This window comes from Ictalurus punctatus, chromosome 7, assembly GCF_001660625.3.
Source record: "Ictalurus punctatus breed USDA103 chromosome 7, Coco_2.0, whole genome shotgun sequence".
Classification (NCBI taxonomy): domain Eukaryota; kingdom Metazoa; phylum Chordata; class Actinopteri; order Siluriformes; family Ictaluridae; genus Ictalurus; species Ictalurus punctatus.
The window spans coordinates 30,032,776-30,058,452 of NC_030422.2; the positions used below are offsets into that span (position 1 = coordinate 30,032,776).

Genomic DNA, 25,677 nt, shown 5'->3' on the forward strand with positions numbered 1-25,677 from the left:
TGGAGGGTGTATCATGTACAAAATATCCTGCACAAATCACAGAGATGGGCGTGTCTTTACAACACACGCATGCTCGTCATAATTCTACGTATAACTACATACACCTAATGCGATTGTTTAGAGCTTTATTATAGTAGGCCACATGACCATACCATGCATGCAGGCTTTGGTCGCGCAATGCTGTATCAAATACTCAAAAACGCATCAGATGATCAAATATTGTAATTTTCAACCCGGATTTACATTTTAAAGACGATTCCAAGACGAAGATCAGTTCCTACCCGTCTACCAGTTTTGAATCCTGGAGTCTCATAAAAAAAATGGTTCTAACCTTCTAATCCTGGTTGAATTGGGAGCTGAATGAGAAACCTTCTGTTATAGGGTTCAACATAGAACCTTTAAAGATCCTGCAAATGGATCCTTAATCAAATGATGTCTAATTGAATATGGTTTTTAAGTTCGTTTTCACACTTTTTTGTGTGTGTGCCCCAAGAGATCGTGGTACATTAGGTGAAGCGTGAAAGCTGTTTTTGTTTAGGGGAGTGGTCCGGAGAACCGATCCCCAGTCCTCAGGTGGTGTTAAACCTGAGTGTGTGACGTGTGGAATCGTGCAATCGCTCCAGAAAGAACCAATCTGTTCTTTATACCTGTCTGTGAGGGTTATCTCTCCTCCAGTGGGCGGGGAGTGGGGGAAGGCTCTGCGAGACACGTTCGCTCTGCTCTCGTCGTGCCCCATAATATCCGCAAACGCTTTCATATCTGAAATCGAGACCAACACACAGTAATTGTTGTGAGAACATGGTTCTAATGCAGTGAAGGATCAATCCAGTCTTTTTTGCTGCCACGCTTTGAACGCTACTAAAAGGACCATCAGGTTGGACGCTAGCGTGACATCAAAGCCAAAAACATTTGCTGCAGCGACAGAGCACCATGGCAACGGAACTCGAGGTCGCGGATATGTTTGGACAGACGAGAAGGTCACCTGTAAATAAAATAAAAATAAATAAATAAATGAACGGATGAATAAACCCTGACTGAAAGATTGTGTTGTCACTCTGAGGAGTGTAAACTTTCAGGTCACTCAAGGTTATTTGTAATGGTAGTGGGAAAAATTTTGAAACACGAAGAGCTTAAGAAAAAGATGAAAAGGCTTCTAGAAGGCCAAAAATATTAGAATGAACCCGGACAACACGGAGCATTTTATTCCTCTTAACCTACAGCAATACGACAACATCTACGACATCTTTTTATTGATTAATAAACGACGTCATACTTCTATCCATTTATAGTTCCATTTTCGTGGAACATTCACGAAACCAATTCTTTCCTTTTTCTCGGCAGCTATGAACACGTCCTCTTCACTCGCGTCTCTTTTTTCTGTCGCTACAAGTTAACAGAATTAAACAAACGAACAAACAAAATGCAGCTTGTTGTGAAACTACAACTCACAAACTCCTCCTCCAGAATGCCCTGAAGCCTTCCCCATGGCGGGAAACGTACTGACTGTAACAAAGCACCGACACTGGAGACTCCTTCTGGAACTAAGCCACTAAGAGTAACGCTTTACGTTAAAACTCCGTTAACTGACATGATTTAACGTGTTCGTTAACCAGAACCTCAGCATTAATACCCCATGAGTAACATCATCACGTGTATTGATGCTTTTAATAATAAGCCAAACCGGATGAATCGTTAAGCGCTTAATTACTCAACGTTCCTGCCATCACCGGGTAAAACTAAACCCATTAACTGGTAAAAATTCGAACATTTCTCATCATTTAAGACATTCGTGTGGAATTTATATTGGATATTTCATATTGAATAAATATCAGTCAATGCAGTAATCCATGTAATAGTGCTTAGACTGTATGAATGCTAAGTTTAACACTGGTTCTTGGTAATTAGTGCAGCAAATCGTATCAGTGAAGAGAACCTAAATACAAGGTGTTACCCCTAACCCATGTTTTTACTGGACCACTTTAGAAAGGGCATCTGCAGAGACTCTTAAAGCGCATTGAGTACTTTTGGAACTACGCTAATCTTTATTGCCCCTCAGGGAATTAGCTCTTCAAATGCAGGGGTGGATACTCAAGCTTTAGAACCCAACCAAAGCGGCGTGGACAAGCCAACCGAGAGCCTCTTTTCACCTTCTTCTAAGCTGGCCTTTCCGCTATTGTTCAGCGGGCTGTTTCCTCCCATATTGGCCTTTTGTCAGAGGTCAGGAAGCACATATGTTCAGCCCTGTGTGTACAAAAGGCTTGACATTTCAATAAAGCCACGTCTCCGACGGCCGCGGCTCTCTCAGCCGTGTGCTCGGCTTTAGCGCTGGGTTAACATTGGGCCATCTATGAGTTTTGTTGAAATTTATAATAAACAAATAAATAAATAAATAAATAAACACAAAAACAACAACAATGTGATCTACTAGATTAAATGTCGCTTAAAATATTCAAGGTTGTAAACTGTTCGTTTCTTTCGAAACGGTACTTCCAGGCGCTCGGCCAGACTCCAAGCAGCATTCCTGAAGGTGTCACAGTGCACAAGTATGTACACGTGTTTGCCGGGTCAGGACTCGTACCGTGTGTTTAGTCTGAGGCCGCTTAGCCGTAAACGTCCCCGATCATAGCTTATCTACTGCGAGAAAAACATAACCACGCTGACATCTGACTCATCTAGTCCTCCAAAATCACTTCCATCAGTCTGTGGATCTGCTTACCGTGCTCGGTCCTAAAGCCTCCATACATCGGCGTGCTAGGAGACGGCGTCTGGGCGAAGTGCGTAAATTCCGGCATGTTCTTCACTGTGGAGAAAGGATGGAAAGAGAGTGTGTTTGGTAAGAAACTGGCGAGGACGCTGCAGCGCTACAGATGGAGATTGTTATAAAAAGCGAAGTGGGTGAAGAAGTGTGATTGGACGTGTCGGAGCAAAGGTCTTGACTTTACAGAACCGCCTGCACACACCACCTCATATTTGAGGAATTTCAAACAGATGTTATACTTTTTTTTGTTTGTTTTTTTTAAGTAAATTAAGTAACTACAGACATGTATATCCAGCGATGGACAAACCATAAATTCATTAGCTAACATGAGACATCAGGCAAGTGAGGTCTCCAATGTCATCGCCAAATCCCATGTACTGGTTGCCTGTAAATCTAATTCAACACCAAAGTATGACAAATTAGTTGTCTAGTTAAATGCAGACTAATAATTTAATATGATGGTCGCATCTTTATTTTCATTCAAGATGTTATTAGCAGCGTTATTAGTGTATATGTCTGTAAACTGTACCAGTTACTCTACACAACAGAATGCATTCTTCATTGATGTAGCGCGCTAGCAGTGTGTTGCTCCACCATGAAACATACATATCAAGTGTTGTTTGTTTTTTTTTCTCTTTCTCTAGACGGTGGATGGGAGAAAACAGGCTGGATACCAATTTCTCAAAAATCTGTATGTGACACCTACCGATGCCTAAAAGTTGCAATCGTCAATTGTACCCAGTGTCTTTGTCAATATCATGTGAGACTTCTATAGTTTGGGCATAGTGAACATTTTTAATGTCCTTTCAAAGGCGTAGAAAATACAACCTAATACTTGTCATAAACATAACATTGACCAAAACAAAATACGGACCACGGCCTACCAAACATAACCCAATGACATGTCTTTCTGCAGCTCAGCTGAATTCAGACCAGGCTGTAAACGCAACGGACGTAACAACTTATTGTTTATTGGTTGTTCATCGCTAACGATGTGACGCCTACCTTCGTTCTTAGCCTTACATAAAACCAGTGTTAGTTCAAGTTAAAGGTGCAGCCGTCCAAATATCCAACCCACCTACCCTCCTAACTATTAGAGACCCGATCTAGCAAACCAACCTGACTAATATTACCTAATGCACCTTCAATGTTCCGCCATAATGATTAACGGCTGCTCATATCACTGATAAGACTTTTAAATGCTGAGATACGGAATCTTTTATCTCTTAGTTTCTTGTTTGTGGTTTTAAATCAGTACATTTGTTGTTTTCATTATTTTATATTCGGAAATAAATTCGCCCTGCTTAAAAAAAAACAACAATAGAAACCATTACAGAAGTTCGAATGGTTTCCACTAAAAATACCATTAAAACCATTAACAAATGTAGTGTGTTTTAGGCCATATTCGATTAGGATTTAATGGTTTCTCTTGGTTTCCACCAGACATAAACATGTCATCATGTTAGAGCCCAACACATTAGGAGTAGAGACCTACAAGGACCATTATAGTTTCCATGAAAACCAATACCATTCCCATTATAACCATTAAAACCATTTGAATTTCTGTAATGGGAGTCATTCTGTTTGGTTAAGACTTGAACCAGATTTGAAAACATCTACCAAATCAGTTCATTTTAATCACCGGCCACGATTGTCAAACATCTTTTAAAGGGTTATGACGATTCCAAGCTTTGGTATCTCCTCAAACCGCCAGTTTTCCAGGCTCTAGAGATGGGTATAACTAAAGGGTCTAACTTTCGAAAGAAAGTTCTATAACTATTAACTATTGTAACCTTTTCTGTGGTAGCGTTCACAGACCCGTAGGGTTTCTCCAGAAACATAACATAACAGCCCATGAACCATATGCTGTGAAATGATGCATGCTGAAGTACATGGGTCTGTTCGGTGATGAGCGCCAGTCCACTTCCAAACACAGGTTTAAACCAGCAGGAAGTGTGTTGTGTAAGGAATTTGGCACGCAAATCCAAGATTTCAGTTACTAACTAGGACATCTTAATGATTCCCGAAGCAATCCACACATACTGTCGGAGATGAGTTTGAGGTTTGGAATGTGTGAATAACATGGTTACAGTCATTTGCTCTGATTGCGTAATAGCACCACACCAGAACTCCTAATTACAATTTCTGACAACATGTCTGTCAGAGTAACCATAGCAACTACAAGCCGAAATCAGCTGGTTGATATCCGGTCACATGGGCCTGACACGTACGGTTCTGCATGTCTGTGTGTATAGGTGTGTGTGTGTGTATGGGTGTGTAAGTGTCTCACCATAAGGTGTGGGTGGTGAGATGGGGAAGGCCGGTGTTGGAGGAACCGTGTCACTTCCTGTGCCCAGTCCAGCGCTCGGACCTCGGTACTCCACACTGTTTGCTCTGTACAGAGGAGCTCGCTGCAATACAAAGACAATGTATCAATGTCAATGTATCCTGTATATTGTATATCGGTGTGTATGTGTGTGTGTGTGTAGTACCTGTGGTGGAGCTACACTGTGTGTGTATGTCAGTCTGTCCCCAAACTCCGCCTCCGTTTCCCACGCCGGCCGCACACACACCGTCAAGTGCTCGGACACTTCGCTGCCCTGACGACTCAGAGTGCGCAAACTCTCTCCGGCAGGTGGGACGGCTGATCGGACGCAAAACACACTCCACATTACTGCTGCGCTTATCACAAGCAGGTGTGTGTGTGTGTGTGTGTGTGTGTGTGTGTGATATCCATAATACCTCCTAGCTCTGCCTGTTCATAAGTATGCATAATCAAATGCATAACCCTCATGATCTCATAACATCATAACACATAATGCCTGATGAATTAACAAGGACATAATAGACACTGGAATAGTACTGTATGTGTGTAGATGCGTTACGTTCATGCATACAGTATACTCTATAACATGCTTTATAACCGCAGCGCTGCTCAGTTCACCATTCTGATTAGTCTGATTCATTTTCTAGAAGCTCTGACATTTCATTAAATGTAACTAGAAATGGATAAATTAAAAAAGTGCGATGTACAATGTGTTTTTTTTTTTTTAATGAATAGAAATATCAAATCGCTGCGGTATAAGAAGAATAAAACAATTTGCGTTGTGCCATTATAGGAAAATGACCAAATCAACGTTTCCATAGTAACAGTGACTTCTTTTAATCACAGCATCCCGTCGTTGATTGTTTTCCCACAACAGCACAGCTGCAAGTGGTTTATTCCTTACATATGACATGTTATTAATGTTTTATTCCACTAGGGATATATATATATATATATATATATATATATATATATATATATATATATATATATATATATATATATATATATATATATATATATATATATATATATATATATATATATATATATAGTTTGGCAAATTAGAAGTATAATAAAAAACTTTGTATCATTGTTTTCTGGATTTTATTTTTTAAATTGCTTATTTTGTAAATAAATCCACCAAGTGTAAATCCACCAAGCTTTAAAATGTGCAAGCTTATGATGAAACCTTTCTCAATCCCAAACTGTCACAATGTCAATAATATATATATATATATATATATATATATATATATATATATATATATATATATATATATATATATATATATATATATATATATATACATATGTACATATATACATACATATATATATATATATATATATATATATATATATATATATATATATATATATATATATATATATATACATATACATATATATATATATATATACATGCAGGAATTGGAAAGAAAAGCAAATGAAGAGTTTAAGCAGTGTATAAAAGACTTAAAAGTTGAAGAAGAAGAAGAAGAAGAAGAAGAAGCAATAAAGCATCACAGCTCCAGAAAAGAAAACCCAACATGCAAACTTTTATTTATTTATTTATTTCTGACTCACTTTTGGATTATCGGCTAAAAAGTATTTCAAGAATGGCCATAAATTCAGAGCTGAACCTCTGGAGTGTGAGCAAACCGCTGTGTGTTTGTCCGTCTGCTCGGAGTGTGAAGTGTCATTTAGCACAGGAGTGTTAATCTCCACCGTTCACAGAGCTGTAGAGCTGTTCCTGTCTGTGGAATGTTAATATGGAGGAGAGAGCATGTGGAGCACGAGGGGCCAATCATCATCTCACACACGCTCTCTCTCTGTGTGTGTATAGGGGAAAGACTAGCTCGCTCATTAACATCTCATAGAGGAAAGTTAATGAGTCCCACCTCTCACGACCCGTCCTTTCTCTCAGCACGCAGCACCTGGAGCTCAGAGCGTCTTTATTTGTTTACAGAAAATAAAGTCCTTTCAAAAGGAACTTCGCCACTGACTTTATCTAAAACATCACGCACTGAAACGTCACACTAGATTTCAGTCCAGATAAAATCCAGGTCTGATGATTCTCCTTTTCAGCAGTATATTCAGAATGATGTGAGGACGGACGCACGGCGACTACAATGATTCAAATATTTATATATTAATGATATATTTACTTGAACATGTTTGTTGTTTAATTGATGGATTTTTTCATATACACACTATTTAGTAATATTGAAAATCAAAAAAAAAAAAAAAAAAAGTAAAAATATAAATATATATATATATATATATATATATATATATATATATATATATATATATATATATATATATATATTGTCAAGTTATACATTATAGAATTTTGTTTGTTTGTTTGTGTTTATTTTCGAAAGCCAAACATATGAAAGGAAATTAATTTACAGAATAAAATTATTATAAGCATAAAGAATATACAAAATAATAATAATAATAATAATAATAATAATAATAATAATAATAATAATAATAATAATAACAACAACAATAGCTATACTACTGTGGTTTATATACATATTATTATTATTATTATTAGTAGTAGTAGTAGTAGTAGTAGTAGTAACAAATATAGCCCTAATTAATAATGAATTATAAATATAATAATAATTAGAAATAGCGCTTATTTAATAAACAGGATCAGTTGAATGGGCCGATATCAGGCAAAAATAAAAATAAAAATGGTGGATTCGATACCAGAGAAAACAAATAATGAAACAAAACAAACAAACAAAAAAAGATTGAATTTGAAAAATATTTTTTAACTGGATTTTTTTTCTATATAAAGAGACTTTTGATTGCATTTTTGTTAGAATTGTTTTTTTTATTTATTTACACTTTATTATATTTTATTATTTTAGTAATGTAAGCGAATTTTGTGTGAAAGTCTGCTGTTTTTAGCGGTGTGTTTCTTTTCCTCCAGTTTTTTTTTTTATGGGCTTACATTAAAATTATTTGATATTTTTTTAATTAATTTTTTTATTTATTAAAGCCTAGAAATTTTTAGCAAAGGAACAAGATTGCATGGTGTCTGTATCGGCCGATGTTCGAGGTGTCGGTATCAGAATCGGAAAATAAAAAGTTATATCCTTCCATCTCTAGTAATAATATCTCAAATAAAATGTACGTACTTATTTTTTCTTGTATTTTATTACACTTTTTCTATATTTATTTCATTTCTATGATGTTGTTAATGTTAGAATTCAAATAATAATAATAATAATAATAATAATAATAATAATAATAATAGAATGTTAAGAAAATAATTTGATATATTTTTAGACTTGGCTGTCTCTGAAGCCATTAGCTGCTTGTGTAAATGATTATAATGAATCAGCTCTGAATCAGACCCATTCACTCACTTTATTGTGTCTGAATCACTTGATTCACTGATGATGACGAATCTAAAAATTCCAAACCCCAAGCACGGTGTGACTAAGATGTATGTATGCTTGTATGCTTGTCTCTGGAGTGTGCTGGTGTGTCGGGGCTGCACATGATCTTTTCACACATGTTATTTTGTGTCTTCGGGCCGCTGGCTGTGTCAGGAGCGGAGAATGCAGAGCCTCGGGCTACTTCTGTTCCTCTGGTGGAAATTCCAGTCTCTCGCAGCCACCTCGCCTCTGATCCACTCGAAATCCTGCTTTTCACTCCGAGTGAATCATCACCTCCATGTCTAAACATATAAGACATAATTCATCCAACATGGGGACGAGCTCGGTCTCTTCCGACGGATGGTGAAATCCGTCTGATCTCCTTCCTGAGGTCTACACGCTGATCTTATCGAGCCAGATGTGCTCCACTTCTGTGTCTGATCTTCAGCGTACAGAACAAACAGACACGTCCGCCGCAAACGAGCACCCTCCCACCGTGGGTTTACTCAAATACAAACCAACAGTCGATCCAGTAACTGTCTAACCTCTCTCAGATACTCACATCGACTCGGACATTTTCAAATTCCTTAAAAGTTCTTCGGATGTCCTACTTGTATCGTTCTCCTCTCGATATATCTCCGTGCTTGCATTTCCTCATTTGTAAGTCGCTTTGGATAAAAGCGTCCGCTAAAGGAATAAACGTAAACGTAAACGTAAACGGACGGTTAATATCTGCAACTAGAATGTTTTTTTTTTTTTGTCTAAGATCATTTTTGCGTTTGTTTTGTCTTTACATCAAAGCATACCCAGAAAAAGTTATGAAACGGTAATGCTTTTGTTGAACTTCATTTTTGTTGTGTTTTGTCTTTACAATACAGCGTAACCGGAAAGAGTTCTGAAGCTGTGATGTATTTATCCGACTTCATTTTTGTTTCGGTTCAAGTTAAAACATAACCAGAACACGTACTAGAAACTAAAATGCTTCTGTCTAACATCATCGTTGATTTTGTTTTGTTTTGTCTTTGAGTACTGAAACTATAAAGTTTTTTGTCTACCTTCATTATTGTTTTTGTTTTTGTTTTGTCTTTACATTACAGCATAACCATAAAGAATACTCCAACTATAGTGTTTTTGTTTAACCTCATTTTTGTTCGGGTTTTGTCTTTACCTTACAGCATAACCAGAAACTATAAAGTTTTTGTCTAATTTCCATCCGTCCATCCATCTCCTGTACGTCTTGTACTACACAGGGTCATGGGGAACCTATCTTGTCTAAGTTCTTTTCATTTAGTTTGTTTGGTTGGTTTTTTTTTCCTCGCCTTTAAGTTACAGTGTGACCACAAGGAGTACTGAAATCTTAATATTTGCGTTACAGTGTAACCAAAACTTCAAGGCCCTCGAAACGGTTTGAAAAGTTTCCGCTCGAATGTCCTCGTAAAATTGGCCCGTCAAATAAAAAAACCTCTTTTTCACCTTGAAATTTGATTGGCGTTTAACATCCTGTAACTCCAACCTGCGTAACTATTTCTGCTGTTAAGGTGTGAACGATCCGATTAAAGCGTTTACTCTCTCCAATTGTCCATGAACATTGCTCGCATTCCAGAGCAGAGGCTTGCTCTTGGTGTGTGTCTGAGTCTACAGGAGACTCCCACGATGCCTCTGCACCCGGGCAGCTGGATAAACAGGCAGCATTCAAGGATACCATTTTGTAAACATGCCAAGATAATGCGAGCTGATAATCAATCGACGAGTATAGTGTGCTAATACACAAGTCATGTTTGGCCTTTGATCAATATCACAAAACCCCAGCCTTAAGATCCCGCTATTTTCTCCACTCTTTTCATCTTTCTTTTTTGTCCTCTCCTTTTTTTTGTCTTCATGTCTTGCTTGTACAGTAGAAATGTCATTTCACTTCAAAAGAATTCCTAGGACATCTTGTCAGCCCTGCCGTCAAATCCCTCCTCACACCCTCAAGGGAACAAATGTGACCCGTTGCGCTAAATTCCATCTAAGCTACAAAGTTCCTGGATTATGCTTCTAATGTTTCTGTGCCTTTTAAAGGAAATAATCATCATCTACTGCGGTTTCATACAGATACCTGGCGCTCCTTCACTACCAGAACCAAATTTCTGAAATACGTTGGGTTTTTCTTTTGACTTCTGTCATAAAAATACTTGAATGTAAATAAGACTAAATAAGGATCTTAGAAAATAAGGATTATGTCCATTCGTGAGGGCTTAAAGATTGTCCTAAAGCGGAGCTGATAAGAGTGAATATGTTTGAGATCTCCGAGAAGGAGATACCTGAGTAAAGGCAAGTCCAAACAGTTCAACCTTGTGACATATCTAAGGTTCTGCCAGGAGCTCTGATTTCCCCATTTGTGTGAAAACCGCTTGGAATTCCTTTAACTATGTTGTTTGTCAGACGTAGCACAATGGTGTTAAGCGTGGAAAGTGCCAAAACGGTCCCTATACACATTAATAAATGCCTTTATTCCGTGTTCTGTCTTGCTTTTTGGCAGGACTTCCCGCTTTTCTGCAACAGGTAGATGATATTATAACAGCAAAACATTTTGAATGTTAGTGAAATGTGCAGTATTAACATTGGATGGAAATGTGTACAGTGGACTGGTATGACATAGCTGCTTGATGGATCAATGGGGAATTAACCAAAGATCGTCCATTTCCACAGTCGCTTTTTATTTAAGCTCCCGTAAACGCGGACCTTATTGCTCAAGTGCGAATACAAGCATAGGACCAAGGATATTACCAAGAGCAATTCTCACTGCGTTATCAGGAGGGCTCAAGTGTGAACAGAAGCCAGCAAAGACCACTATAGTCTCTCCTATCCTTTCTTCCTTCCATACTTCCTACCTTCCTTGACATATCCCCACCCAGATTTAGAAAACCGCCATACAGTATCTTTCATTAATATGATATAAATGTTGATACCCTCCCAAACTTATTCTGAGGTCTTTCCTCCATCAAGCTCGTTGCTTCAAAATGTTCAAAAACAACAAACTCGCCACCAGAGAAAGTACAGAAATGTTAACCAGATGTTGTCAGGTTGGTTTTTGATTCGTAGGTTGTTGCACCACCACCAAACCCACCACCAGAAAGAGTACAGAACCGTTTACCAGATGTGGTTAAATTGGATTTTGAGTCGTAGGTTGTAGCACCACCACCAGAAAGAGTGCAAGGATTTGCTACACTGGATTTTGACTCTTAGGTTGTATTAAAATGTTGGGACTATTCAACTTCACATTTCAGTGACTGACTCCAATCAAGAAGCCACTATCAGATCTTAAAGCATTTCAAATCTTTTCTTCATCTTACCTGTCTGCTGATTCCTGTTGTTCTCATTGAGTCTGAGCGTCAAGCCCTTGCTGTTACACGTAGTAGTCATAGCCGTAGACCCTCCATTTCTTTTAACTGAATTGGTCCGTGTTGGGATGGGCACAAATGTAGGGTCCAAGTCCAGGATCAGCTGGTTAAGCTGGTCGATGGAGTTGTCAATGTCCACTGTGAGGGAGTTAAACTCCTCGTCGTGATTTTTCTCGCTCTCCTGGCTTGGAGATACCTTTGGGTTCAGAGCAGCATGGTTTTGATCACTAAGGATCACTTTGGGTGAAATCTCTTGCTTGTCCCCGTGGAAGTTCTCCTCCACTCCACTTTCCTCGGGCAGGTAGGAGTAGTGCGGGGCCACTACCATTTGCTGCTGGCGGACCCAGGTCTGAGTGGAGTAGTTTCCTTGCTGGAATTGCTGCCCCCTGGAAGCTGTACTGGAAGTGGTGGTGACAGGAACAGAGACGGTTCTCTTGGCGAGGCAGTTTCTCCGAGTCTCAGCGTATGCTCGCTCAAATTCTTCCATGGCCGCTGTGCCATGATGTGGGACGTCCTCAATCACGCCAGGGCTGCAGAAGCCATCAGAGAGCAGAGAGTTTTGACTGCTCTTGTGGTATGATGATGAGAGAGTCCCCAGACTGTCCACGCTGCGCAGGTCGTGGCCCGACATCAGGACCTCGTCATCCAGGATGTCGGTTTCTCGCTCTTTCGGCCTGGAGTTGCCGTTTATATGGACCTGCACCGGGTGATGAAGTACTCCCCGAGAGGCGGAGGTCAGCTCCATTCCGTCATCTGTCCGAGGCTCATCGAGCCCAAATCCAGTGAGCAGGCGATTCAGATCTGCCTTCTCCTGTTCACTGGGACCAGCAGACTTTCCACCAGACACAGGGCAGCGCTCAGTCCAAAGGGAAGCACTCGAGAGACCAGAGTCACTGCTGGCTGAAAGAGCGTGATCACTATGCTCGGGGCTGGAAGTGACGGACGTGGTGCGGTTGGATCTGCTAAGGATGACTGTGCTGCCCTGGCTTCGTTTAGGTGAGAATTTGTCCAGGGTTGCGATCGGGGGCTGCAAAGGAGGAGCTGGGGGAGAGAAGAGATGTAGCGCTTCAAGAGGTCAGCTGGTTTAAACACACTTAGAGACAGACAAATAGAGGAAACGTTCTAGCCACACCACAGTGCAAAGTGACAGAACCGGCCTTGTTCCTTACAAATATTAAACATTCTCAGGCATCAACGGATAACGATATACAGTGCAGTAATAAACTTCGAGTTCATGCCTGGACCCTAACTTCGCTTAGATTACATGTCGATTCTGAGACTTCGAAATGTCCTACCGGGTTTGTTTTTCATATCTCACGTAATGGTGGCCAGACCAAAACTGAGCTGGAATCAGTTGTCACATATTCCTGTTAAGGTCTTTCTTTGTTCACATTCGAGACTCAGACTCTTATTAAAAACGGATTAAAATCGAATTGAAAATCTTAATTAGGACTTCCTTGTGTGATAAAATTCGTCGTTTGCGAGATCTCGTGGATGTTAACGTCCGAAATAAAAGAATAAACAATAACAAAAACGGGTGTTAATAAAAGAAATAACAACAGGGTTGTTGCCATGGACGTACAGTTTCACACAAAGGTTCTTGCTTTCCTCGTCATGTAGTTTTGCACACACGAAAAAAATTCCTTTGTTAAAATGTTACATCAAACAACTTGGATATGACCTGTACCTTGTACCATGTACAGCGTCCACACTCACAGACCCTTCATTTCAGACGGTTGATAGAAATTTATAAGATTTAAATCACCTCTAAAGCAATTCAATGTTATATACACTACAATCCTGATTCTTATTACTCTGCGCTCCGGCTAATCCTACAAGGTGACGGCGACAGACGCAGCACATCTCAAGCGATTTTATCTTCACAAATACGTAACGTCAGACTGTAACAAACGATAGTTTAAAAAATAATTTTAAAAAAAGACATCCGATAACGTCAGTCTTTAAACTGCAGAGCTGCTGTATTCGTTTAAAGACTCCTCTCAGTCTCAGACGGCTCTCGGGCTTCAGTACTAAGTAGCTAGTTAATCAAAGTCCACAGCTGAGCCAAGCATTTCACACAATCATGTGATTCACCACCTACTCCTCAGGCCTTTTGAGTTACAAAAACCACAGAAAACAGCATCAAGGTCACGCTAAAACAGGGTTCTAATGGAAGACGCTGTAGATGGTGCAGTTGGGGACCCAGACACAAGCACTGATGAGTACCTGTGTGTCCAAAGAAGGTGTGAGGAGCTCTGAATACCAGACCTGCATGATAAAGGCTGCCTGTTCACACACACACACACACACACACATAGGCAGGCATACGTACTTGCACGAGTCCAGGTTTGTCCAAAGCAGTCAGAAATACTCCGCCACCGCGGTTACATTCCTGCAGCACGTCTTAGTCTTTCTGCTCCTTGCCCCTGTTCTACCCCTCTCTCGCTCTCTCTCTCTCGCTCTCTCTCTCTCACCTACCCCCTCCCACATTCCTCACCCCTCTCAGGGAGGGGAAAGATCCCACATTTCTTACCTCCTCCTACTTTCATGAGAGACTCACTTAACCTTCCTCCAAAGTCTTTCTACACAGTACATTAAGCACACAGTGTACTCAGAGTTTTCAGTGCCTTGGGAGTGAGTGAGTGTGTGAGTGAGTGTGTGAGTGAATGTGAGTGAGTGAATGTGAGTGAGTGTGTGAGTGAGGGAGTGTGTGAGTGAGTGAGTGTGTGAGTGAGTGAGTGAGTGTGTGAGTGTGAGTGTATGAGTGAGTGTGCGTGAGTGTGTGTGAGTGAGTGAGTGAGTGAGTGTATGAGTGAGTGAGTGTATGAGTGAGTGAGTGTGTGTGAGTGAGTGAGTGTATGAGTGAGTGAGTGTGTGTGAGTGAGTGAGTGTATGAGTGAGTGAGTGTGTGTGAGTGAGTGAGTGTATGAGTGAGTGAGTGAGTGAGTGTATGAGAGAGTGAGTGAGTGTGTGTGAGTGAGTGTATGAGTGAGTGAGTGAGTGAGTGTATGAGAGAGTGAGTGAGTGTGTGTGAGTGAGTGAGTGTATGAGTGAGTGAGTGTGTGTGAGTGAGTGAGTGTATGAGTGAGTGAGTGAGTGAGTGTATGAGAGAGTGAGTGAGTGTGTGTGAGTGAGTGTATGAGTGAGTGAGTGAGTGAGTGTATGAGAGAGTGAGTGAGTGTGTGTGAGTGAGTGAGTGTATGAGTGAGTGAGTGAGTGAGTGTATGAGTGAGTGAGTGAGTTTATGAGTGAGTGAGTGTGTGTGAGTGAGTGAGTGTATGAGTGAGTGAGTGAGTGAGTGTATGAGTGAGTGAGTGAGTTTATGAGTGAGTGAGTGTGTGTGAGTGAGTGAGTGTATGTGTGAGTGAGTGTATGAGAGAGTGAGTGAGTGTATGAGTGAGTGAGTGTGTGTGAGTGAGTGTATGAGTGAGTGAGTGAGTGTGTGTGAGTGAGTGTATGAGTGAGTGAGTGTATGAGTGAGTGAGTGAGTGTGTGTGAGTGAGTGTGTGTGAGTGAGTGAGTGTATGAGTGAGTGAGTGTGTGAGTGAGTGTATGAGTGAGTGAGTGTGTGAGAGAGTGAGTGAGTGAGTGAGTGTGTGTGTGAGTGTATGAGTGAGTGAGTGTGTGAGTGAGTGTATGAGTGAGTGAGTGAGTGAGTGAGTGTGTGTGTGAGTGTATGAGTGAGTGAGTGTGTGAGTGAGTGTATGAGTGAGTGAGTGTGTGAGTGAGTGTATGAGTGAGTGTATGGGTGAGTGTATGGGTGAGTGAGTGTATGAGAGAGTGAGTGAGTGTGTGTGAGTGAGTGTATGAGTGAGTGAGTGTGTGTGAGTGAGTGTATGAGTGAGTGAGTGTGTGTGAGTGAGTGTATGAGTGAGTGTGTGTGAGTGAGTGTATGAGTGAGTGAGTGAGTGAGTGAGTGAGTGTGTGAGTGTGTGAGTGAGTGTGTGAGTGAGTGTATGAGTGAGAGTGTGTGTGTGTGTGTGTGTGTGTGCGCAAGCTCGCGCTTGGACTCCACACAAGGACGAGGGGGCCCGGTGGGTTTGCCAAATAATGAAGAGGAATGTAAACATGGGGGCGGGGATTAGGAGAAGGGGGCGGGAACTGATAGAGCTCAATCAAATCAGTTCAAAGAAAAAGGTGAAAAGGTAAAAGGAGCAGAGGGAAGGGTTGATGTGGAGAGAGCGGGAAAGAAAGAAAGAAAGAAAGAAAGAATAAACAAAAGAAAAAAGAAGGTAGGAAGGGGAAAAGGCAACAAATGTAAGAAAGAAACAGAAAATTGAAGAGAAAGAAAGAAAGTGAACAAAAAAAGGAAGGAAGGACGGAAGGAACAAACAGCAAACAAGAGAAAAAGAAAAGAAAGAAAGAAGGAAAGAAAGAAACGGATGAATAAAAAATAGACGAATGAGTGAATGGAAAGAGGGAAAATGCTTTCATTCAGAGAAGAATGCACTGATTTGTGCGAGCAGAACTAGAGATATTGAAAACAGATGGAGTGTGGATGGAGTGAAGAGAAGAGAGTGATAGAATCCGTCCATCTGGAAAAAGAAAAAAAACAAACATTCCTTTGTGCAGCTAAACACCTGACAGGAGCTTTTTAATCAGAGCTGCAGAGCCCCTACTTCAGCTGCTTTTATATGAAACTCGAGCTGCTCTCTGCAGTGTTACCAAATTACACGCCTGCTGCTGTCAACACACACACACACACACACACACACACACACACACACAGTTATGGAACCAGATGTGCACCGAGCCAAAATCACCGTCTCAGATGCTTTTCGAACAGTAAAGATGCATGTGAACTTTGCAGTCATGTGTGTTTACGCTGCACTCGACTACAGGTCATAACTCTGACCTCCGACTTGGAAAAACCAAAGAAAACATCCCGTCAACTCGGAAATCCTTCTCCGGAATCCGGGACGTCCTTCTCAACTGAGTTCAGCAAGTGACATCCGATCAACATGTCTGCTCCCAGCATCAGCACTGACACCGCAGCACCTCTTCCCGTTAGACCAGTTATACTGCACATACTCGTATACAGTTAGATCAGTCACACAGAGACATGTGAGTCTGGAGCACACGGAGTCCGCTCCTAATCCGACACGACGTCTCTCAGCACTCACACGGCTCCGGCGCTCGGGATAAAGGGAGCCGCTCACCGAGTCACTGCCTTCCCTCTCAAACACTTCATCAGGATAAACGGGATGACCCGGAGACCCGGTTTCCTCCTCCGGCACCAGCACCGCGGGGAAGACTTTCACTGAGTCCAGCGTGACTGCGGACGCTGGAGACTTCTCTCCAAATGTTGTCAAGATACTGATCTGTTATTCCAAATACACATGGAAAGAAAGAAAGAGGAGGCAGGAAAAAACAAGAAAGAGAAGGAACAAAAGAAAGAAGGAAGGAAGGAAAGAAAGAAAAAAGAATGAAGGAAGGAAGGAAAGGAGGAAAGATAGAACGAAGGAAGGAAAGAAAGAAAGAAAAAAGAAAGAAGGAAGAAAGAATTGAATTTCAAATTTTACTTTTTTTTTTTTTTTTTTTTTTTCTTTCTTTTAGGAAGAAAGAAAAAGAAAGAAGGAAAGAAAGAACAGCAATAGAAACAAGGAAGGAAGAAAGAAAGAGGGAAAGAAGAAAGAAAGAAGGAAAAAATAAAAAGAAAGAAGGAAAGAAAGAAAAAGAAAGAAGGAAAGAAAGAAAAAGAAAGAAGGAAGAATGAATAAGAAAGAAAGAAAGAAAGAAAGAAGGAAAGAAAGAAGGAAGAAAGAAAAAGAAAGAAGGAAGAAAGAAGGAAAGAAAGAAGGAAGAAAGAAAAAGAAAGAAAGAAAGAAGGAAGGAAGAAAGAAAGAAAGAAAGAAAGAAAGAAAGAAAGAAGGAAAGAAAAAGAAAGAAGGAAAGAAAGAAAGAAAGAAGAAAGAAAGAGGGAAAAAATAAAAAGAAAGAAGGAAAGAAAGAAAGAAATAAGGAAGAAAGAAAAAGAAATAAGGAAGAAAGAAAAAGAAAGAAGGAAAGAAAGAAAGAAAGAAAGAGGGAAAAAATAAAAAGAAAGAAGGAAAGAAAGAAAGAAATAAGGAAGAAAGAAAAAGAAATAAGGAAGAAAGAAAAAGAAAGAAAGAAAGAAATAAGGAAGAAAGAAAAAGAAATAAGGAAGAAAGAAAAAGAAAGAAAGAAAGAAAGAAGGAAGAAAGAAAAAGAAAGAAGGAAAGAAAGAACAGCAATAGAAACAAGGAAGGAAGGAAAGACGAACAGAAGGAATGAGCAGCAATAGAAAGAAAGAAAGAAAGAAAGAGGGAAAGAAGAAAGAAAGAAGGAAAGAAAGAAAAAGAAAGAAGGAAAGAATGAAAGAAAGAAAGAACGAAAGAAGGAAAGCAAGAAAAAGAAAGACGGAAGGAAAGAAAGAAAGATATTTTGGAGAGAAACCTTGTTGTCAGCGGTTACTATGGAAACGGTAAGGTGTAGTAGAGCAGTAGTATGGATAGAAAGCTGTGATGTGCGGCTCTGCAGTCAGAGCTGCTGTTATAGAAAACGAATGCACAGCCCCTGACCAATCAGAAGGCAGAGCTGCACGGCGCCGTGGCGTGAGTTCTGTAGTCGGTGGCAGTAGCTGAGGAGGAAGTGGAGTTATGGAGAAGTTCGGAGCTGCTCGTACAGAGATGCTGAATTCCTCTGGGGCTTCTTCTCCATGGTCGTGTGCACATGTGAGTGTGAAGTTCTCCACAGGAATGCGTCTTCCTCACAAGCGCCCCACCACGTGGCCCCACTCTGCCTTCTCTCGGAGATTTTCTTTCTTTATTTATTTATTTTGATCCGTTATGCGCCGGGGTTTTATTAAGGGAGCCGCCCTGCTTTACGACGCCTGGCGTTCAGTGTCGTGCCGCGGACGCTCCGGGACCCCGCGATCTGGACACAGCTCCGTGTGTTTGTCTATTTTGGGCGGCCTGTGAATTCCGGGGCAGACTGGTGAGGTTCGCCACAGTGGGCATGGCAGGAGAAAAATACCCCTGAGTGTGAGGCTCGGGACCGCTGTGGCAGGGAGAGTGTGGAGAGTGTGTGTGTGTGTGTTCAGTGTGTGAGAGTGCGTGTGTAGAGTGTGTGTGTGAGTGTGTGTGTGTTCAGTGTGTGGCTGGGGGCATGTCTGGTTACAGCCTGTGTGTTTAGTACCATACAAACATGCACTGGCTGAAAGAATATGAGAGAGAGAAGGCGAGAGAGAGAGAGAGAGAGAGAGAGAGAGAGAGAGAGACTGTTGTTACAACAAGAAAACAGCATTTCTAAGCAACAGTGTGTGTGGATTTTCCCCCGTGCCACACTGTCCTGCTGCGGTTTATTATGTTTCCAGACTCAGTACACGCTACGGTGTTCTTTAGAAACATGTCCACTATCTCTCCTTCTCCGAAACCTCATAGTTCTACTGAAAGAAGCAAGGAAAAAAGGAGGAAAGAAAGAAGAAGTAAAATATAGAAGGAGAATAAAAAAGACTATAGAAAAGAATAGAGAAAAGAAAGAAAGATAGAAAGAACAGCAATAGAAACAAACAAAGCAGGAAATTAAGGAAGGAAGGGAGGAAAGAAGGAAGGACAGATAGAAGGATGACGGAATGAAAGACTAACAATAGAGAGAAAGAAAGAAAGAAAGAAAGAAAGAAAGAGCAATAGAAACAAATAAAGCAGGAAAGGAAGGAAGGAAGGGAGGAAAGAAGGAAGGACAGATAGAAGGATGACGGAATGAAAGACTAACAATAGAAAGAAAGAAAGAAAGAAAGAAAGAGCAATAGAAACAAATAAAGCAGGAAAGGAAGGAAGGGATGAAGAAAGGACATAAGGGAACAAGGGAATAAATGAAAGAACAGCAATAGAAAGAAAGAAAGAAAATGCATCTGCTCTCTTCTTTCATAAACTGATATTTATGAGTTATGAACACTGGGTTCTAACCTCAGGCTACTTCATCACCTTCATCATCATCATCATCATCATCTTCATCATTCATCACCATCACCACCGTCATCATCATCATCATCATCATCATCATCATCTTCATCATTCATAATCACCATCATCATCATTCATCACCACCGTCATCATCATCATCATTCGTCACCACCTTCATCATCATCATCATCACCTTCATCATCATCATCATCATCATCATCATCATTCATCACCATCACCACCGTCATCATCATCATTCGTCACCACGTTCATCATCATCATCATCACCTTCATCATCATCATCATCATCATCATCATCATTCATCACCATCACCACCGTCATCATCATCATTCGTCACCACGTTCATCATCATCATCATCACCTTCATCATCATCATCATCATCATCATCACCTTCATCATCATCACCTTCATCATCATCATCATCATCACCTTCACCACCGTCATCATCATCATCATTCGTCACCACCTTCATCATCATCACCTTCACCATCATCATCATTCATCACCATCACCACCGTCATCATCATCATCATCATCATCACCATCATCATCACCATCATCATCATCACCATCATCATCATCATCATCATCATCATCATCACCATCACCATCATCACCATCATCACCATCACCATCACCATCATCATCATCACCTTCACCACCGTCATCATCATCATCATCATCACCATCATCACCATCATCATCATCACCATCATCATCATCATCATCATCACCATCATCACCATCATCACCATCATCATCACCATCATCACCATCATCATCATCACCATCATCACCATCATCATCACCTTCATCATCACCATCATCACCTTCATCATCACCTTCATCATTATTCATCATCATCATCACCATCATCACCTTCATCATCACCTTCATCATTATTCATCATCATCATCATCATCATTATCATCATCATCTTCAGTGGTCATATCCTGGTCAGGGTGATGGCGGATCTGGAGTGTGTGCTGAGAACTCTGTGCAGGAGGTGGGACTACACTGTGGATGGGATGCCAGCAAGCTGCATAATTTCCTGCCTAACTGATCTCAAGTGAAGATTTTTTCCCAAACAAAAGAAGGCAAAGTTCATGATTACTTCTCCATCTCACATCCCTGAGTCACTATCTCTCATCATCTCCATCTAACGAGCATTCTGGGAAGTCTCCTTAATGAGACGCATTACACAGCGGAGTGGAACCGGATTTATCAAACGACTCACGGGGGGGTACCTTGTTGCTCGGAGCCGTGTACGTGTGCAGAATGTTTGTGCTAACGTCAGCAGCAGGATGTCCCTCGGTGAAACATGTAAGATTCATCAGAGAGCCTCGGAGCTGCTGTTCTATCGATCATCACACACCCCCATCCCAAAAACCTTCACGTTTATACAAGCCACGTCAGCATAAACACGTCATTCGGAAATGACGTCGTGCCATGCCAAGCTTTAGGAAGTTAGGAAGCTTGATGCAAGATTACGCAAGACACATGGTTGCCTCCGTAGCAGTTTGGTATTAACACGGCACTAGATTCAAAGCAAGTCATTTTTGACTTCGTGTCTGTTTAGTTTTCAAGGTTACCTTCCCCATTGCACATGTCCTGGTACGAGTCCCATCTGGTGAGCGAGTCTGTAGAGCTGTAGTCCACCGACACAGCGGCACCGTTCTGCCAGAGATCAGCTCCTGCCACACACAGACAAGAAGAGGGTGTAGGGTTAACCATGTGTATACCCAGGTGTATACCATCGCATCAAGCAGTAATCCGTGGGGTCCAAGCACTTCACTATCGCGTTTACATTTACGGCGTTTGGCAGATGGCCGTACGGCGTTTGGTTAAGGGCCTTGCTCAAGGGCCCAACAGTGGCAAGTTGGTAATGCTGGGGTTACAACTCACGACCTTCTGATCTGACTTGATAACATGGCCGCCATCGCCATTAGCCAATAGGCTTTTACTGCCCTATCGCAAATATCCTCACCTTGCCAAATGGTTGCTGAAACCCTATTGGCTGCTGGCGGCCATGTTATCAGGTCAGCATTAGAAAACTACTTACAGTGTAGCACAAACATGCAGAACACCAGTTTCCAGTTCCCGAGAAACCAAACTTATTTGAATTTATACCACAGAGCTGTTGTATCCCCGACTCCTATACAATCGGGTCCGTAGTGACAACTTACACAGGGTGCTCGAAATGCCTTTAGTTGTTAATAAGGTGAAGTTTTCTGGAAAGAGAAGATTATTTAAGATGAATGGAAGGAGTCTCCAGTGTCAGCACTTTTTAACAATAAAGCTGCGAATTTCAACAGGGGTCCAAGCACCAAGCCTGGAGTCGCACCCAATCGAATGTTCAGGAGACGATTCGGAAGATACATGCAACATTAGGGTGATGTCATGACATGTCATGTCATATATATATATATATATATATAATCTGTTCATAGTTGCATTTACTAACAGTCGTTCCCTCACGAGTCTTTCTTCTGAAGTGAATAAGACAGAGGCTTGTCATGATACGGAGAAGCCAGAAAGCGTGAAGTCTTCTGTCCTGAAAACTTTCCCACGGTGGAAAACATCTAACTATCGATCTATCATAAAGCGCGGACACTGGAGACTCCTTCCGTAAATGTCGAACTCTTTTCGCCAGAGGCCAGAAAATGGGATTTTCAAAACTGGTTGTGTCCGTGTTGAGCATCGACTTTATTCGTGATGTCACGCTCCACAGTAGCGGTTACGCCTCGTGTGAAAGTAGACTCTCAGGGATTAAAGAATTTGCAGTGTTTCGTCGGTATTTCTTTTTTTTCTTACCTAGCCTCGAATGTTATCATTTTATTCTGGCAGTTGTAATCAATGTTTCACGATCAATAGTTGATAGTGCTGTCTGTTTTCATCTCTGTACAAGCGTTATTGTTCAGAGGCTCAGACCCCTCCCCTTTCCCAATCGCCCTGCTCACCAGTTACAATACTCTACACATAGGCCCTGTTTACACTAGTGCGGTTCCTCTGCGTTTCAGAAACGATCTCCGTCCACACTACACGACCGAATACGCGTGTCACGTGACCGTCCGTGCACATTGGGCATGCACATACGAGTGCAAACAGGAAGTCGGTTGCTAGTCCAAACCGACATTCCGTGTAGGGCTTACGCCGCTCGAAATGAGATTTGTTGGCGAACGCTCTAATGGTAGCTCGCGTCTTGCGCATGTGGGCAGCTGCAGGATTATAAAACACAGAGTTGAACTGCACAACGGCTGCTGAGAATGACAACAAATCCAGCAAAGCTTGCGGTTCAGCCTCTGTGTTGTTGTGTATACGATCGAGGTAGCGTAACGGTCATACGGTAGGACGTGGCTTGACGATCCAGGGAATGATACGCGGTGATCCAGAAGACCCAATCAGGGAGCGAATGTGGGCGAAGCCACGCCTTCATTTTCAAAAGTCTTCGTTTCGGTCTGTTTACACTGAAACGCGAGCCCAAAGTGTTCAAACTAAAACGGGGTCTTCTGCGTTTCCGAGGGTAGAAAACGCCGGAGTAGTGTAGACGACAGGCGTAACCGTAGCAACAGTCATGCGTTTTAAAAAACCCACACCACTGCAGAGATCATATGCCTTCTGTTGTTAAGTAACAACGCATTTTTAATCTGTTTATTGATGGGATTATTTTTTGCGTCCGCTGTGCAAGAGAATACGCGTTACTATAGAAACGATAACGTATTAGAACGAGCGCATCCGTGTAAACAGCTGCACTATGGCCAGAGCTGCTGTTATAGAACATTAACCGACACCTTCTGACCAATCAGATTCGAGAATTCAACAGCGCTGCGGTGTAAATATATATACGTTGCCTCCATTATAAATAGACCATTATGCAATGCTATTCTCACACACACACACACACACACACGATGTCTGCTGCTGGCTGCTGGAGTGAGGATGTGGAATGTCTCTCGCTTGAACACACACACTCTCTTCCTCCCTCCTGCTGGGAGTCGCTCTCAGAGGGGAAATGTGTGAAGAGTGTGCTGACAGGGCAGCAGAAGAGCTAAGCAGGCCGTGCCCCGGCTAACAGCAGGAGACGTGTGTGTGTGTGTGTGTGTGTGTGTGTGTGTGTGTGTGCGCGGTGTGGGAAGAGAAGAAAGCTGAATTATACCTTGGCTCCTCTCAGGGCCCTCAGAGAACACCAGCTCCACTTTGCCGTAATCCGGAAATCTGGGATCTGAAATCCACACAGCAGAGTTTCAGTCCATCTGCGTGAGCTGGGAAACTGTGACTGAATTACAACCCATCACACACACTTCTCTTAGTACACACACACACACACAATCTTACGTGTGTGAGAGAGCGAGCGAGAGAGAGAGAGACAGTGTGTGTATAAACCTTTGTTGGCTTGCTCCATGTCCTCCTTCTCGAACATCAAGCTGTATCCCTGCACGGCTCCGGTGTGGAACTGCAGTCTGAAGACCAGATCCCGCTGAGACGGACTGCTTTTATGGAAACACTTCACCTACACACACACACACACACACACACACCACATGGACGTCCAATCATTCACATTACTGTTGACTATGTTTATTGGAAGACATGGACTTCACTGTGTCTGGATCAAAACAAGCTAACTGACTCATTTATTAAATATATATACGTACGCATATTCATCTGTATAATCCTTACAGTGAGATATTTATATATTATTAGATCCTGCATAATGCGTGTTTATGTATTTATTTCTTTATTTTAAGGGCATTCAGGCCTATCTTTCGATCTTCTATTTCTTCTCTCGCCATTTCTTTAGTATTCTTTATTACACACACTCTACCGCATCTGTTCTACCGACTGACTTTGATTTGTAGCGTTCCGGCGTTCCCTTTCTCCAGATTTTATTCCTGATCTCCTCGATCCTCCTGGTTTTAACTAAACTCCTTCCTGTAAATGTCAGGGTTAATGTATAAAGCCACACACTCCGCCGTCACGCTGGAGAAACGACTCCGGCGTCGGTGTGCTTTTATTGACCCGCGTTAATCTTTAGTGAAGTCAGTTAATCGTTATACCATTATATCTCCTTTCAGTAGCTGCGCCGGCTCCAGGGCTATGCACACCTTGTGTCTGTGGCCTGGTCCGATGTGACTATAAACACACACGCACACACACACACACACACACACACATTGCAGCTATTCAGGCAACAAAAATATACAATAAAACAATAGGAACGGCCATTGAAAGCTTTTTGGTCTACTTCCTACTTCCTAGCAGTCTAGCCAGTGCATTATTAACTGCTACACCACACACAACTAATACATTATCGTTTCCATAGTAACAACTTCTATAGGAACACACAGACTTGCCGGGCATAGGCGTATAATCGTTGACGTGGTGATTATTCCTGTAAGTATTATTCTAGAGCACTTATGGAAGGAGTCTCCAGTGTCAGCGCTTTGTTACAGTCACTTGTAGGTTTTATCTGAGGGGTCCGAGCACTGTAGTAACAGCATACACAAAGCCTCGGGTATATAAATGGGTATATTTTTTTAATGTTAAATCGTCGATATGGTGACGTTCACTCGATGGACATAAAGGTCTATTTAAGCTTTAGGGAAGGAGTCTCCAGCGTCGGCAATTTGTAACAGTCAGAGGTAAAGCTGTAAGTTTACGTTTTCGGACATCTTCAGGACGGAGGAGTTGACGTAACAGTAAAAGGCAAGGTGTGTGGGTGTCTTATTTATTTCGAGAGAGAGAGAGAGAGAGACTAAAGCGAGGCTGGTAAGGGAACGACGGGTGCAGACGCTATAATGTAAGTCATAACAGGAGCTCGCTTGTTTCACAGACATCCGACAAACAGAACAAAACAG

At 41.5% G+C, this 25,677-nt stretch overlaps 1 protein-coding gene across 2 annotated transcripts in view; it reads right to left on the minus strand.

Moving 5' to 3' along the window:
* LOC108267844 (tensin-3) overlaps positions 1-25,677 on the minus strand; it is a 68,093-nt gene that overhangs the window by 13,025 nt on the left and 29,391 nt on the right. Inside the window, exons 9-17 of one of the 2 annotated variants that reach the window (XM_017472297.3) lie at positions 24,877-24,952; positions 24,203-24,329; positions 23,976-24,041; positions 21,412-21,513; positions 11,824-12,912; positions 5,251-5,402; positions 5,049-5,169; positions 2,717-2,800; positions 648-759 (exon numbers count right to left, since the gene is read on the minus strand). In XM_017472297.3, coding sequence (XP_017327786.1) covers positions 648-759; positions 2,717-2,800; positions 5,049-5,169; positions 5,251-5,402; positions 11,824-12,912; positions 21,412-21,513; positions 23,976-24,041; positions 24,203-24,329; positions 24,877-24,952 — 1,929 coding nt within the window. The remainder of the gene's footprint in view (positions 1-647; positions 760-2,716; positions 2,801-5,048; positions 5,170-5,250; positions 5,403-11,823; positions 12,913-21,411; positions 21,514-23,975; positions 24,042-24,202; positions 24,330-24,876; positions 24,953-25,677) is intronic. The other variant, XM_017472298.3, reaches the window with a different exon arrangement.